At 42.0% G+C, this 16,809-nt stretch overlaps 1 protein-coding gene across 3 annotated transcripts in view; it reads left to right on the forward strand.

Moving 5' to 3' along the window:
- Positions 1-2,698: 2,698 nt before the first annotated feature.
- Positions 2,699-16,809, forward strand: part of zdhhc14 (zinc finger DHHC-type palmitoyltransferase 14) — a 40,983-nt gene continuing 26,872 nt past the window's right edge. For 2 of the 3 annotated variants that reach the window (XM_034563156.1, XM_034563158.1), the window contains exons 1-3: positions 2,699-3,236; positions 3,891-4,183; positions 16,183-16,343. In XM_034563156.1, the coding sequence (XP_034419047.1) occupies positions 3,942-4,183; positions 16,183-16,343 (403 nt within the window). In that variant the 5' untranslated portion in view covers positions 2,699-3,236; positions 3,891-3,941. The remainder of the gene's footprint in view (positions 3,237-3,890; positions 4,184-16,182; positions 16,344-16,809) is intronic. The other variant, XM_034563157.1, reaches the window with a different exon arrangement.

Genomic DNA, 16,809 nt, shown 5'->3' on the forward strand with positions numbered 1-16,809 from the left:
TTTAAACTAATTACAACCACCTAAGAGGTGGTTGATTGATTGTTAACTAAAGCAAAAGAAGCTATTCACATGCTCTCGGGTATGTCTTGGCATCTCACGCTGCATTGTTGTTACATGTATACACCTGCACATACCTCCGAGCGTTTTCAATTCCAGTCATTTAGAGATTGGATGGAAAATGGGTTTGCTGTACTTTTTCGGTGATGGAGGATGCGTTTCACGTAGGCAGCCAACCGCAGGAGAAAGCCTCCCACACTCCTGTGCCTCTGAGAAGCTGAGTCATCGAGCTCTGACAGAAAAGATGTGGTGGCTGAGAGGAAGCCAGGCAAGTCATTGGCTCCCACTGGCCTGGGTACCATGTCCTGCTGCCTCTCACCGCTAACGTAGGTAGATGAATGAGCGAACACAAAAAGAGACTGCTCTGACCTTTCCAGGGAAATGTTCGATGTACTGTGTGTGTACACGTTTACCAGATCAGGCCAAGTCCAATAGCTGGGATTATGGACAGTATTGGCCTCTTGAGGCTTTGATGTCACTATGTGCTTTCATCCAGTGCAGCTTTCTAAACAAACCTATATTGTCGGGATGAGGCCTTGGCAGGATGTGATCCAGGCCCATGTTGTTCTTGGATTAGTACTGAAAGGCCCTATCATGTCTACTTATTTCCAAACACAAACACAGCTTCAGCCATATGTCATCACATTGCTTGACGAGCCCCACGGTTAAGGAATTAGACTGGAGGGCTTACAGATCATTAGCAACCATTGAAAACATCCACGGCTTTCCAACAGATTAAGTGAAACATGTGCTACTTGATAGCTTCACATGCCCGGCGGCGGCAGCCAATCACGATCTCTGCCAGTTTTCAAACGCATGGCACAAGCTTCAACAGCAACTTCAACTTACTGTACATGACCACCTCCTTAGAAACGCTGTACTGTCAGCCGACTCTGTATATGAGGTAATGCAGTTTTAATGTGTGTGTGCTAATGTTTCATATCCAATAAGATAAATGGGCCTAAATGCTAAAACCTACTTTTGTACAACAAAGGCAAACATAAAAATGCCATAGGAATACATGTTTGATTCTTTCCTCCTCTCACGTTACATGACACTCAGACGGACTTCTTTTCAGTGAAAGTGAATACTTGTTTGTGTGTGTGTGTGTGTGTGTGTGTGTGTGTGTGTGTGTGTGTGTGTGTGTGTGTGTGTGTGTGTGTGAGTGTTAAGAGGAGGACAGATAAGTCAAGACAAGGTATACAAGCCATGTGGTGACATCATTGCATCAGCGTTTTCAGTAGAAACGGCGTTAATGTGACTATTCGGGCCCCGGGTATTGAATGACTTTCAGTAAGTTAGATTTGTTTGTTTTGTTATTTAATTATCTTCTTAAAACATGTTGATTCGTGCAATAATTGTGCTTCCTGTTCCTGCTGCGTTCCAGGAAACATTACTAAAGAGCTTTTTTTTTAAGGCGAGAACAGGTCAACAAAAGGGGCATCATACCTTTTCTATCTCCAACTGTACTCATGTGCAAGTTTGAACTAATACTACATTAAACTATATATAGTTTTTTCTGGGGGGCAGCTAGAGGTACTTGTAGCCACACTGCCCTGTCTCAACTTTAGAGCGTAATCACAACCCATCTTTCATATTTCTGCGGGCCCACTGGGACATGGGGCAGTTCCACACTAAGAACAATTACTAAACATAACACAAGGAATATTAACTAGCAGTTTGAAGTGTCCTGTCAAGCGTTCCATAGACACACTAACAATAGTCCATTGGGGGAATCCTTTTATGCCTGCAAGAGATTTTGATGCAGTAACACAGTTGGCCACTGGAACAACAATCTCTGAGTCCATCTCTAAATGCTGCCTGACTTCCTCAGTCTGTGGCTCTCAGCCACATTCCCATTCGATCTATTTCAAAATACATAACTTATTAAAAATGGGTCCTAAGTATATCATTCAGTTTGTTAAAAAAAAACTAAGAGAGCTGGGCACTAATTTTTAGCAAACATTACTCCAACAGGGGTAACTCAGGGGTCAGACTTGTGGCCTAAGGACTGGTGCGCTGACTGCTGTGTCCTCAGTTTGTCATTCCCCATCTTGCTCTCACTCAATTTCAGTCAACCATTTTGTGTCGGCTATTAAAGGAATAAAACGGCCAAAAATAATAATAATCATTTGAAGAAACGGGGTGAATTGTCTATTTATTGGGGATTGTTTTGGCGAGTGAGTATTTAACTCTACCAGGACAGTGTTTTGGAATTGGCTCAAAATAAACGACACTGGTAAAAAGGGAACATTTGACTTGGTTCTATTGCGTGTTTCTAATATTTCTTTGACAACAGTATAGCTCTATGGCACACAGGGATATGCTTCATCTGCCATATTTGGTTTCGGACTTTTCATTATGATTTGTCGACAGTATGAACATTTTGAATATCACATGTGGGCTTTAACCCCTGTGTTAGCAGCAAGCTGTCAGCCTGAATTTGAAATGTCAGTTAACAAAGCAAGCGGCTGGCTTCATCAAATAACTATTCTCAATAAAAAAATATATAAAAGGCTTTGACCACAGTAAACCCTCAGCGTCACCCCTAGACCCGCCCTTCTGACGGACGCCTGGAGGTCCCCGGACCACGGTTTGGGAACCCCCTTTAACAGCCCGTCTTCCCTTTGCACCTCCTCAGTTCAGCCTCGCTTGGAGGGGGAGGAGCAGTCAGGGAGGCTGTGCTCTGCTCCCATGTTGATGTTTGTTGTTTGCGAGGGTGGCAGCACTGTGTGAGTGTAGAGGGACACCATCGGAGGGGTTGCCGACCGGCCTGCCTCCACGATTCATGGACAATGCTGCAACTTTCCCCCCCAAAACCGCGGCCGAATGGTGAAGATTGCTGGTGATTATTCGCCGTGAACCGCGAGGCGGTGAGGCTCGGCTCGTCGCTCGTGAGTCAGGATGCTGGAGCTGGTCTGAGAGCAGCCCCGTCGTGCGGTCTTTTCCTCTGGATTTCTTTTTTTTAACCAACTTCTCCATCGGCGACGAGCTGCCAATTTGTTTTTATCTGTAAACTTTAAAAAAAAAATGGTGTTCTTCGCTTTGTCGTCGGGTCGCAACAAACCTGGATAAGGAGAGGAGTCGCTACGTGACAACACCCCGCACGACGGCCAGCACTACTTTCCTTCGCTGAGGCAGCGCGTCAACCGCCGCTTTTAGCGGAACAACACCACCGGGTCTGTACACGAGATGAGGCTGACGTTTAAAACACCCTCATTTCAGCTCCTCTCGAGAGGGAGAGTGGAAGTAAAAGAGCCAAGTGAAATGCGTGTAGCGAGCGACCGGGAGAGGCAACCATTTACTGCAAAATTGGCCAACGTGCTGCCATCAACTTAAACCGGTCACCCCATCAACTCGTTAGCAACAAGTTAGCTTGTTAGCCTGAGCGGCACTTTAGATTGAGTCGCTGTATCAAAAGCTAACCAGGTTGCTTGCTAACAAAAATGGCGCTATTAACGTAACGCTAAGTTATGTGTGAGCTGCCCGTGAAGTTATTCTCCAAGTTAGCTGACGACAGAGCAGCTAAACTTGCTTTTCTGACTTAATTCTGTAGCTTTTATGTATTTAACTGGCGACTAGATTCGCCTTCACGAAGCTACACACACGTGTACTATGTGGTTAGCTAGATATGAATGATATCAGGAAGTGTGGCTTGTACTTTTTCCACAAACTTTGTTTTCTCTCTCTCTCTCTCTCTCTCTCTCTCTCTCTCTCTCTCTCTCTCTCTCTCTCTCTCTCTCTCTCTCTCTCTCTCACATTGACCTCAGACATTGGTCTGAAACGTTGTGATCTGGGCCTGTAAACTGAACAGGCTTCTTCTCTCCACACAGGCACATCTGCCCAGGGATTTATCCAGCTGTGGGGATTTGAATCATCAATTGATGCATCTCGGGGTATCAGAGTCCATGAGAGAGTGCGAGTACAGCCAAATTAGCACTCGCAGCTCCACACCAATGGAGACACCTTACAAGAAAAGGACCCCAAAGAGGAGGAAGTGGGAGTCCTTCCCGGGTCGGAATAAATTTTACTGCAATGGGAGGATTATGATGGCAAAGCAGACAGGGGTTTTCTACCTCACCCTTGTCCTTATTCTAGTAACTTGTGGACTTTTCTTCACCTTTGAGTAAGTATCGTTTTAAGCATGTTCAGTCGCTTTCGTGCTCCCGTCTGCTATTTACATGCACGCAATGACAATGTGGATTAGGGATTTCATTTCATGGGCTCAGCTGTCAGAGTAAAACGTTTAGATATAGGTCAGTTATGTCACTGGCATCACTCTGGAGTGGGTGTATTTCCTCGGGGTTCAGGGAGATGTCAGAACAAACTGGTTGGCGATTAGGCAGACATTTCTCTGTATTAACAAGTACGCTATAATATAATAATATATCAAGTATCTTTAATGAAAGCAGTGTGTTGTGCCAGGGGGCTGTTGCTGATGGAAACTACTCTGCGGTGTGGGTGTCCTGGCTTATATTGCTTGTGGTTTGTTCTTGCAGTTGCATGTGGGACGCATCTTGGACAGCCTTCTGTTTTATATTTACCGTTGTTGTTTTGGCATGCTGGCCTTGCATGTAGGGAGCACCCACGGTACAGGGTCGAACATCAGCTTAACTAAAGTGTCTTTGTGTAAGACTGTGACCAGTTGCAGCGTTGCTGTTCTGAAGCAGATCCAGATTTCCACTAATGGCTTCAGGCATGATGTGTCATGCAGTAATTTATATAGTGACAACATGATAACTTAGTAGCGGGTTACCTTTACACTTTTTATTCCTCATCGGTCTCATATCAGTCACTCATGACCTATGGAGCAGACTACACTGTTTTAGTCCTCTCTCTCTCTCTCTCTCTCTGTGTGTGTGTGTGCCACTTGCACTCCCTTAATCACAGCCTCACGATCCCCCAGAGGAGCCCTCTTTCTTTCTCCGACTGATGGAACTACCTGTAATCAACAGAGAATGTACTGTTTTCCACTGGCTCATCCAGTTCTCCGTTGTCTTCTCGTCCCGGTGTGCCTAGATTGTCCCACTGTGACTGGGCCGCATGATACATCACGTTGACACTGACGAGAGAGAGATCCCTCATTAGGCCCTATCATCTCAGAAACCTCATCTACACTGGATAAGAATCCTGCTCCATCAGGAGATTTGTTGCTCAATCGGACACTCCTTATCAGGATAAAGTGCTCCAGAGAAAGCTTAATAGGCACAATATGTGCTGTGGTTGATGGCTGCTGTTTATCGGCATTGTAAAGATAGCCCATGCTTAATGATCTAGAAGTACATCAAAAGACAACAAATCGTATGCACACAAACATTATTTCAAAACATTTTCTTTACTTTATGCGATGTTTGTGTGTAAAATCATTTCGAAAAGACTTACTATTATATAGTTCTAGAATTCAAAGGTATGTTGGGAAATGCTAAAACAATGAGTAGATCAAGTCACTCATTGACAGAAAAACAATCTCACTTTGATACTCGGCACATTGTTTTACTTATGAGACGGAAACGAGAAACAGTTTTCAGTTTCTCTAATGTGTAGATTTGCGATGTTGCTCTATATTTCCTTGTATATTTAATATCTTTTGGACAGTTTGTCTGACAAAACAAGAAAGATGTCACATTGGGATCCTTCATGGATGTTTCATCCCAAACCATTGTTAGTATTCTGTTTTGTATGCTCTGTGTGAAGTCCTTCAGAGATGCATCTATCAGCAGTGACCTCTGGACCACTTCATCTTTCAATACATTGTCACCTCAGCAGAGATACAGACATTACCCATGACCAAAGGGCAGACTGCTAGCGAGAGGGCATCTCATTGCTAAGACTTCAACCCTCTGTACTACGGAGCAGTTGATACAAATATTGAAATGGGAGGGGAAACGCACTGCAGTGTCCATTTGAACCTGGATGTTCCCCAGGACCCACATGGAGGATGCCAGATGCTTCCTGGTGATACCCCCCCCTCCTTAAGATGGCTTCATTTCCTACACTGTGGCCTGTCAATGGGGCTGGGCTCAGTGTACTGTCCTCTGTTTGTTGTGACTACAGGGGACATTTTCAGTAATACCATGCGGCCACAAAGCCACCTTTCAGCTCAGCACTGTTCAACTGTTTATGGCCCCGGGCTGACCGGGTCCTCCTGGCTTTCTTCTCCCTCTCACTGTCTCTTTCCCCTCCCACTCTACTCCCATCAGCTGAAAGGAGACATTTATCGGACAGGGCACTAGTCAGCAGACCTGCACATTGGCTTCTGTTGTCATTAAGTGCATTTCGATTAGATGTGTTTTTCTAACCCCACACGCCAGTTGTCAGCATATTGGAGAGCAACTCCTCATTCTGTTCTTACGGGCTTCTTCTGTCTGTTGAATTGCCTCTGTCTTATTATGGTATTTTATATTTGACTGTGGTATCATGCCATCTGGTCCATATTTGTTTAAAGATGATCTTTTGATATTTGGAGTCCAGAAGGCGTCAACGGCTGTGTTTAGGAATTGAGACATGCACAGAACATCTACCAGAGAAGGAGATATCTCTACGTCTCCATATTTCCTTTAGCTTGTTTTCTTTGTCTGTCTGAGGGGTGCTCTGACATGCACAATAAACTCTGTTAGGGACCGGCAGACTTTAGTCTGTTTATTATTCTGATCATGGCTCCCCCCAGATATCCATGTGTGCTGTTGTTGCACATGTTGCCGTCTCTCCTTTTATGCCTCGTAAAAAAAATTCACTCAAGCAGATGTTTGAAGTGATGTTGCTGTTGCGCTGTTTTGTTTGTTTGATCTTAAGAACTACAGTTTTGGGCAAAGAGAAGGCCTATCATTGGATTCAGTCGAATTTGAGGCAGACCACAAGGTTTAATGCAGTCATTAAGACTAGGCAGGGACAATAAACAGTGAGTACTGGCTACATGTGTGTTTATTATTTTAGGACCTTTTTCCAAGTGCTGAAATGAAAAGTCTGCGTTATTGTAGTGCCTTTATCCAAAGCATTCATTCACTCTTGTTCACCCATTCACACTCTGATGGCAGTGAAAGCGAGCGCGGTCCTGCCCTGACCATCGGTAGAAATTGTGGTTAAATATTGTGCACTTTGATATGTGGACAAGAGGAGCTGAGGATTTAGTGGACAACCCGCTCCACCATCTGAACTGCAGCCGCCTCTTGGTCAGTGGTTTAATTGATAGTCGATCAACAGAAACCTGGTGGACTACTTTATTGCCTTCGTTTAAGCCCTGTAAGGAAACGAGTCAAGTATTACATGCATTATGAGGAAACGAAGGTTAGATATCCTGTAAACCGTTTGGCTGGCAAAATATTTACTCAAATGAATGGTTTTTTTTAGGACCACTTGTCTCTAAAGCATTTCAAAGTGTATTGGCCTTCTTTGTATAATCTCCTTACATGTAAATATATCTTTTCTCAGTTAAAGTGATTATATCATTTTCTGGCGCGCGTGCCTCGTGCCAGCTTTACTAGGGCTAGTATAAACTAAGCTTTAGGTCTTGAATTATTTTGCTTAAATTCAAATCTAATCGAATTTCCTTACATTTGGGACCAACTGTGCCCTGTGTACTTTTAAGTATATGGCCTGTTGAGTTTTTTTCCCATACAATCTCCTTGATATAGGCAAATGTCTGCTACAGCCCATTTCAGTGGGAATGGGTTTGGCTTTGATTTAATGTCCCGAATGTTTCGTTATGGAACCAAATCCAGGCCAATAGTTTTGTTTGTTTGTGATTGCACAGGCAAGTTAATGATGATTATTAGTGATATATTTACTAATGTCAGTGTTAAATTAATAGTACTCTGTAAATCCTTCAGTTTCTTCTAAGCTCAGCGGTAGTACAGGAGACTCATTAGAGGGTCAGACTCCGGACATGATCAGCGCTTCAAATCTTAATGGGAACCGTGTGTGCTCTGATTTTGGTCGCCAGTCAATAAGTAATATTTTCGCCATGAAGATGGATCACTTTTCTTGATAATGCTGCCGAAATCCTAAATGAATGCTCCAGCAAGTCGCTGCACCGTAATGTTTCAAAAGACACACAATCCTGTGTAGTGATTCACTGTAGGTCCTTATAGTCGCATGCAGTCATGTTTATTCTGGATGGATTTGTGCTGCACAGGGTAGAATATCGTTATGATGATGGAGATGAAGGTCCGTAATCTTTAATATAAAACATTACATTGTGAAACAGCACACAGTGTTGTAACAGCTGACTGTCATCTCTACAGTGTTTGAGTACATTTGTATGAATGCACAGACCGGCGTCAACCTGACATCAGATTAATAAATATATATATATATATATATATATATATATATATATATATAATACAAATATATGACGGACAACAGCGTTTTGTAAAGGATTTATTTAATGTTTTGAATAGACATCGGCACCTACCAACTTTGTCATTCACTAAGTGTCCTCGCTCTGCGTCTCAACCACAGCCTCATGGTTGGGTACTGAAGTTTACAGCAAACTGATCTGTTTATAGTCTTTAAACAGATTTTGACAGAGAGGCTCAGCGGCACATATTCCTCACGCAAAAATAATAAACCAGATAATTAAAAGCCAGTTCATCTCACACACTGGAAGACATTGCAGGGACAGTAAGCTGCGTTTACAGTGCTGTGCTAAACGTCAGATATTATAGTGTTTTTGAACGGCACAACCTGGCATAGTCTATTGCTCTTATACTGCGATTCATACCAAGTATGGTCTAAAACAGCTGGCTAAACATAACCCTGTAGTTGAAACCACGCCCCCACGCCAGATCCCGGCCAAAAGTCGGAACCTGAAAAGAAAAACGATCTGAAAGTGGGAAAAAAAGAACTGAGCCTGGAAAAAAAGATTGAAAGTTTAAAAAATATAACATCTGCTACTGAAAAATTAAAAAAATCTATTTTATAAAGGAAAACTGAATGAAAATTATATTTAACCCAACAAAACTTTTCATACAATTTTTATTTTGAATACATTGTTGAATTTTTCAAAGTTCAAGACCAAAACTTGAATTTTCAGGTTAAAATCTTCTTCTTTTTTTAAAAAAACAAACAACTATTGGCCCGGATTTGGTTCCATACTTCATCGCATTTAATTCATGTCCTTCGGTAAGGCAGCCTGGGAGTGGGTGTTTGACAGGTTAATTAAGAGGAAATTATTTCTGTGCAGAGTACAACAAGACCAGTCCTACAGCCCTGTTGGACAGAATTCCGCCAAACCTGCCTAACCCACTTGTTAGCTGTTGGAGAGATTGCCTGGAAGATATCCTGGTGACTGACTTTGGCAGGTGGTTGGCTCCAGATATCTTGTCATGAACGCCATCACATGGTTCTACTTAATGAAGAAGACATACTGGGTCCTACTCGCAAACTTGCATTTACTTAACATGGAAAGTTTTAAGCAAGCTTGAGTAATCCACTTGAAATGTAAACGGTGTATTAGGTGTTTTGATGACACAGTTTTTTCATGAATGAAGCTTCTGTAATGATGTAAGGTTCTTACACTCTGGTCACACCCATTTAGCACCTATGTAATTCCAATCTGCATTTTTACTCTCCATGATTTTGACAGGATAGAGAGGTGGTTGCCTGAATGTGTACCCTCTTCATAAAACGTTCAGTAAGTATCAACTAAACAGTTTTGGATAGAGTGATTAAACTTTACTGTAAGGGTGCCACGGTAAAGGATGGGTAGGAAGAAAGCATAATGGAACCAGTTGGAATTTTTTTCCAATAATGGAACTTTATGGGAGGGTATTGACCATACATTAACAAAGAGTAAGGGTCTAATGTCCAAGAGTATTTGAGCGGGGGTGTGATGTAGACCATCTTGCGTTACAGAGTCGAGTCCAGTCTAGGTAGCTCAAACACTTTGTAGGTTGTTGAAAAGTGAAATGTTGATTATTTCTTGGTCGTACAATGTCAGTTCTGCTCAGTGCTCTAGAAAAGGAGTAAATAGGTTTGCTGCATGCTGGGGCGAAATAGTAAGTCAGCTTTTGCAGTGGTGTAAATCAAACGATTGCGAAAGAGTCTTTGTCCACATAATTTGAACAGTCACACCCATGGTAGACATGGTTTCCTAAGTCCTCAACATTCCTCTCAAGCCAAGCTGCTGTGTTTTGAGTAGTTTGCTATTCACAGGCTTGCACTTAATCAAGGAAAATAAATAAACATGTGTTACACATAAGCACAACATAAGAGTATGCAATGCTAGATGGGCATGTTGTACTTGACTGTTTAATCATGCATACATATCATTTTAAAAGTGACGTGTGACTTTAATTCCTCCCAGGACATTTTCGCAAAAGACTTTTGTGCCGCGATCTGTTTTGTTGTAGCATCAAAAGGTATGCGCTCATTGAAACCAGGAATTATGCCGCGCTGTTTACTTTTTCTAGTGCGATTCCTCTCCGAGACTAGCTCCAAGCCTTTAATCGACCCAGCACCCTCTGTTTGTCGCACAGCTTTCCCGTGCTAGAACATCCACCCCCTGTGCCAGGAGTTATTGAGTGCATGGCACATGTTGGAAGGTTATGCTAACAGATTTGCAGAGTTCTCAGATGCACACATGACTCCTGCATACCTATGAAGCTGTGCCATGCATCAGGGACATCTTTCCGAAAGGTGGCAGGAAATTAAGATTCTATGAAGTAGTCTGGGCAGAACTATAACTATTTGCAAAAGCATATCATGTTCAGTTGTTTCATTGACAAAGGACTTGGCCTGCGTCTAAAAGGAGGTTCTTGTCTTGCCCTTGCCTGCCATCAAAAGCAATCAAAATGTAATAAAAGGATTAGCTGACAAAGCCATGTATCCCAGATGAGTAATGAGACATTGGCATGAGAGGCCACAAAGCCAAGTGCTTGAAATGCATTTCTAACACAACGTTAAGCACATTTAAAACACTTCCATGTATTCGGTACTACATCACTGTTGAGTAATATCTCTGGGTAAACTATATCTCTTCTCAAGCAAGTACTGGCGAGAATTGCAGGCCCAGATGCTGTTAATGTTGGGGGATGGATGATTTACGTTTGACAGACCCTTTTCTGCAGAACACAGGATATTGATTCAACGCTGTATGGTGGAAGAAGAAAGTAAACAAGGGTACAGTTTATCCCAGGTGACGCTGAAAGGACAGCCAGTGAACAGTGCTGCGGGCTTTACATGGTAAAGTGGAGATGAAGGTCCCCCAAGCTTAACTCCCAGCTGAGTTTTGAAAAACTGGTTGGCATGATAAAAGGATTTAGTGGGAATAACAGTAATCTGGATTGGATTATTGTTGAGATTAATGCACCCTTTGGGAGGCAAATGAGTAGGGGAAACCTCGGGAGACCCTATTGAGGTAGGGTTATGGTACTGGCAGCTATTATGTTCAATTAAATTTATATTCTAGCTGCTGCATAGATTAATAAATGTGACTGTGTGTACGACACAGCTAAAAACGGAAGTTAGTCTTGGAGACTTCACATTCTCGTTCCTTTTCACCAAAGGGTGCTCAAGGAACTCGACGCACGAAAACAGTGAGGTAGACAAGTTATTTAAAAACATTTAGTTTTTATGTTTGCAGAAATTCTCTTCCTGCCAGGAATCAATATGTCGCTGTTGCATGCTTGTAATCATAATGGGATTGCAACTAGGGTTGCATGATGTATTGTTTTCAGCATCGACATTGCGATGGATGGTCACATTGCAGGATATTCAAGGTCAGCAAATAATTTTAATTTTCCGTGACTATTCCAGTGTTTCCTATTAGTCACTTATAGACTACGTAGACCTGTGTTTTCAAACATGTCGTATGCTTCTTGTACAGTAGACCTATGAGCAACAGATTTTCATTAAATAAAATAGTATTCATAAATATCGGTGTGACATGCATTAATATCTCCTATAACCATATATCATTATGGTGTTTACCCAAGGAATTAGCTATCGTCGTTTTATTGTGCTGCCTTCAGCTGTCAATAATTTACACCAACCTTGAAAGTCCTGCTGTACACTTTTGTGAATGGGTTCCTTTGTGGTGAGTAAATATCAGGACACGCTATCAAGGAACAGTCGTCTCAGACCTCAGTTTTACTGTAGATGTTTGTACACTTGGCTTGTTCCATCATTGTACACAGCTCCAGCTTGTATTGACCAGCAACAGTATTTTTGGCTTGATGCTCCAGGAACTTCAATGAGCTGGAAAAGAGTTCAGACAATCATTCCAAAAGGAATTATTATTATTTAATATTTTCCATTTTGAATGTTTGGATAATTTAATTCAAGATGATCCCACAGTAACCAATGATAGATCTGCCTGCCTAGAGTTGTGTAGTGTAATCTGTACATTGGTTGCTCAGGGTACCATGTGTTGGTGCGTAAAGAGCCGAGATCTCTGTTTTGATTATAGACCCATTTCTGGATCAAAACCAACAATAAGTTGGTCTCCTTCCCCTTTGACAAGATTGCTTGTTGAGCCATTTAAACTGATTTCTTCCTTGGTGGCTTCAGCTCACTCATGTGGCTGTTTCCAGGGTAACCACATTTTCTTTTGAAATTGACCATGTCCGATATTGGATACTGTTATATCTCCATTGCAACAAAGCCCTTAATTACCCAGTTAAATATAAATATAGATTTTGCATCAAACTAAAAGGAAAATTAAGATTTAACTCTGGACATGTCAATTTCCTTTTCTATATCCACTCTTCTCTATAAAAGAAAAGATGGTTGCTGAAAGTCCTTGTGGTCTTCGCCGGTCATGTTCAGTGACTGATGACTGAAATGGAGATCGTGTCTTCAGAGGGATCTTAAACCAGGCAAGATGTTACATACCTGCAGCTCGTCCACGTATGTTTATTGTACCATGTCTATAGAAGAGGCAGGCTGGATGTCGCCTCTATATTTCCTCTCTAATGGAATCAGTGTTTAATCTCTGTCCGTTCCTACAAACCTGTCACTTTCTATAACGCATACCTGCCTTTTACATTAGGTTCCTGATGTCTGACACATTGTGACACAGCCGAGGATGAAAGCAGCGGTTTGCTCTGCTTTTCTGGGGCAAACGCAGACAGACTGCACCACGCTTTGGAATATACTCACTGTTTATACATGCTGTGTTTATTATACTCGCTCCGAATATGTACATTTATACTCTATGCGCTGCATTATTCTCAGAAAAAGACAGCAAGTATAAACTAAGCTTAATGTTATGGATATTTTTGCCAGCAGTAACTTTGCACAAATAATCACAATTACAACATCATTCAAAAACATTAAGGGGGGGGGGGGGGGGGGGTATATTTTTCTTTAAAAAACCAACAAGGGTGATTGTTTGTGACGTTGAGATATTTTTTTCATGCACTAAGTACAGACAGGAAATAATAATTTGAGTTATTTCCCTGCATGTCTGGAGTAGTCCCCTCTTTTCAGCATTTCTTAAGGAAGGGTCCTTTCAGCACTGCCTAAATGGGCAGAAATCTGCAGGCATTCACTTGTTTCCTTTCTGGCAGTCGAAGCAAACTGTTCTTTTGTTCCTTATTTGACAGAAGAGCAAGAAGGCTGTTTCCTTAGTTTTTTTTTTTTTCAGCGCTTCCTCGAGGTTTATCTCAGTTGTGACTGTTGCTCTTTACAATACGCACCGAAACAACATTGACCTCTTCAAGTTGGGTCAAGTGTGTGAATCAAGGTCGATGGAAATTCCTTCTGTAGGCTCATACTTTGTTATTGTATGATCATGTCTGCTATTTGGAGACAAATGTCAGCCGAAAGGATGACCTACAACTGGTACATACAATGTTTGCAGTCAATGTTTTTTGAAGCAGCCAGATTTAGAAGATGACGTGCAGAAAGATGGTCCGTAGCACTGCCTCAGTCAGAAATGGGAATATGCCCTGTGTTAGATTACAATATCAGGACACAGTGCTAGAGGATGTGTCTCCACCAAGACCAATTCAGAAGACTGAGGGTTATAAAAAGGATGCCCTGTTAGCTAGTGGCTAACACAAGTTGAGTGTATATTGACTCAGTCATTGTCCAATACAATGATGTTGGGAAGACATGTTTGTGCGGCTCAGTGTTGTCCTGCCTGCCTACTGATGTCCACAACAACACAGTGTTATTTGCTTTGTTCAGTCTTACTCCAGACGTAGAGAAGCAGCAGGACTGGCCAGTGTCCACTTAGACATTGTTCAAAACAGCTCAAGAATTGTGTGCTCATTTTTTTTTATTTAATACAAAATAGTTAACTGGCTTACAAGCAAGATGTATCTTTAAGGCACCTGAGAATATGGAATAATGCCAGACACTTCATGTGCACTCCCCTGTGCACATGATGCTAGAACTAGGGGATGCCAACATTCTACCAGGCTTGCAATACACAGGTGTAAACATTGACAGAATATGCCGGGCAGAGACATCTGTCTGAATGAAGCTAACTGCAGTGGAGAGTTCTTGGAGGAAGGGGCTGCATGTGTCCCAACAATGCATGCAATGGTATCGGAGTAGTTTTACGAGCATTAGTACATAAGCACAGTATCGGACCGACACCATTATGCTATCAGTGCATCCCTAGCTAGAACCCAATTAGCACATATCAGCACATCTAAGTAAATGCTCCAGGCCCATATTTACAACCTCTCCATCCGCTACTACTGAAGGAACCCAACATGGCAAGCCTAAATATAGTTTGGCTTGGTTTAGCAGAATAACTGCTGTTGGCATAGATCAGCGGATGTAACTGCCCTCCTGAGGTGTTACCATCTGAAGGCTGGTTAGATAGGAGGACAGTGATATGATGTCCATTGGAATTTTAATACATTCTACTTGGAGAAAGAACACTCATATTGCCTCAATGCAATTAAATAGGGGCAGTACAGTGTGACATTTCTAAAAAAGCTTTAGTGCAGCATTTCGGTAACCTAGTTATAAAATAGGATTGGCCACCTTTTATGGTTTACAGAAAGAGTAACTACAATTGTTGACCCCTACGCCTTATTGCTATCGGTGTCACGCATTCGTGATCTGTAGTCATTGTTTCTCTGCATTGATTTTTAAATGGCAGTCAATCATGTACTGCAGTCCAATGCTTAGTGAATGGCCGTAATACATTTCCACCAACCAGCTTTTTTTTCCCTTCAGCATTAAATGGAATTCAGCGTCTGTGCAAAAACAGTGTTTCTCCTGCAAGAGAGAATATATATATATATATATATATATATATATATATATATATATATATATATGAGAGAGTTCAGTGGATATACAATAACTACTCTCCTATACCTGCTCTAAAAGGAGGCACTTTGGAGGTAGATAATCCAATTATGTCTTTTTACATTTGCTCTTAAATTTATTCTAATAAAAGTCAGTTGACAAAAGTATGTCATACAGATGGATTTTCAGCAACAACAACAAAATAATCCATACTTGAAGGTGTGATCAACCAAACCTGTTTGCATGTTGTTCTTTATTTCAATAGATGAGTAGATGAACAAGAGCACTTTGTATTGTGAACCTTGGCTCAACTCTCAGTGCTATTTTACATTCATCAACAGCATCCCTGATAACATGGTTACCGCATGTTCATTTAGTTTCCCTTGTGTGGAATGGCACCTCTTTGCTGACCCTAAACTCAATCTAATAGACCAGAGACTAACTGATGGAACGGGATGCGGCAGCCTGTGCCCCACATCCTATGGGACTAAATGTGATTACAGTAATAACCACCTGCACTGTTGTGCATTTAATGGGATTAAGCCAAATTATCTCAATAGACTAGATTACAACAAGGGGGATGGACCCTTATGTGTGTCCCCGGCTGTATATCCACTTACTGTCAAGTCACAGGTATTAACACTTCCTAAACGTCATGGCTTGTCTCAAATACAATTAGTTCAGTGTTTGTTATGGCCTTGCTGTCTACAAACGTTTATGCTTTGAAGAGCATGTTGTATTTGCGGAGACAGACACATGCCCCCGGGCCATCAACTGATGTTTGTTCAGTGATCCTCCCAAGATTCTGGCTATTTAAACTTTCAGGTTTTTACTACTAAGCTAAGCACTACTGGGTCTCTTTGTTATTTGCTTATTTTTTCTTCCTGTATCCATCTCTTCCTGTCCTACCAGTTGTCCGTTCCTGGCCAAGCAGCTGACCCCAATTATCCCAGTCATAGGAGGTGTGCTGTTTCTGTTTGTATTGGGGACGCTCCTGAGAACCAGCTTCAGTGACCCAGGGGTGCTGCCCAGGGCCTCCTCAGATGAAGCAGCTGACCTGGAGAGGCAAATAGGTAAGACTCTAATTTAATGGTTTTCCGATATGAAAATGGGCATTAAAAATCCTGATTTCTCTTCTCAATATTTCAATATTCTCTGACCACCCCTGTTTATTATTTTACCAACCACTATTTTCAGTTAATGTATTTTGCATCTTCAGGCTCTTCCTCCCTGTCTGAGCCAGTGGTTACCTTTTTCTTTAATACTGTGTCTTAGAGTGAGCGCCTCGGCATGGTACTGTTCAAAAGGGAGGCAGTGAGTGCCTTTACAACCTTCGATAAAGAGTGCCAGATTATCTTGCTGATGTGTTTGGAGTGTGTCTGTGTAGCTAAAGAAATGAGGATCAAGCTTGTACTGACTGACTCAGCATTTAGGCTGAGGTGAAGTATTGGCGCTGCTTTGAACAAGTGCCATCTGTTCAGTGTATTTCACTCAACTTTATACAAGGGTCCCCTCTTGATTTCGACCTGACTCGTGAAT

The sequence above is a fragment of the Cyclopterus lumpus genome, chromosome 22 (genome assembly GCF_009769545.1).
Source record: "Cyclopterus lumpus isolate fCycLum1 chromosome 22, fCycLum1.pri, whole genome shotgun sequence".
Lineage (NCBI taxonomy): Eukaryota > Metazoa > Chordata > Actinopteri > Perciformes > Cyclopteridae > Cyclopterus > Cyclopterus lumpus.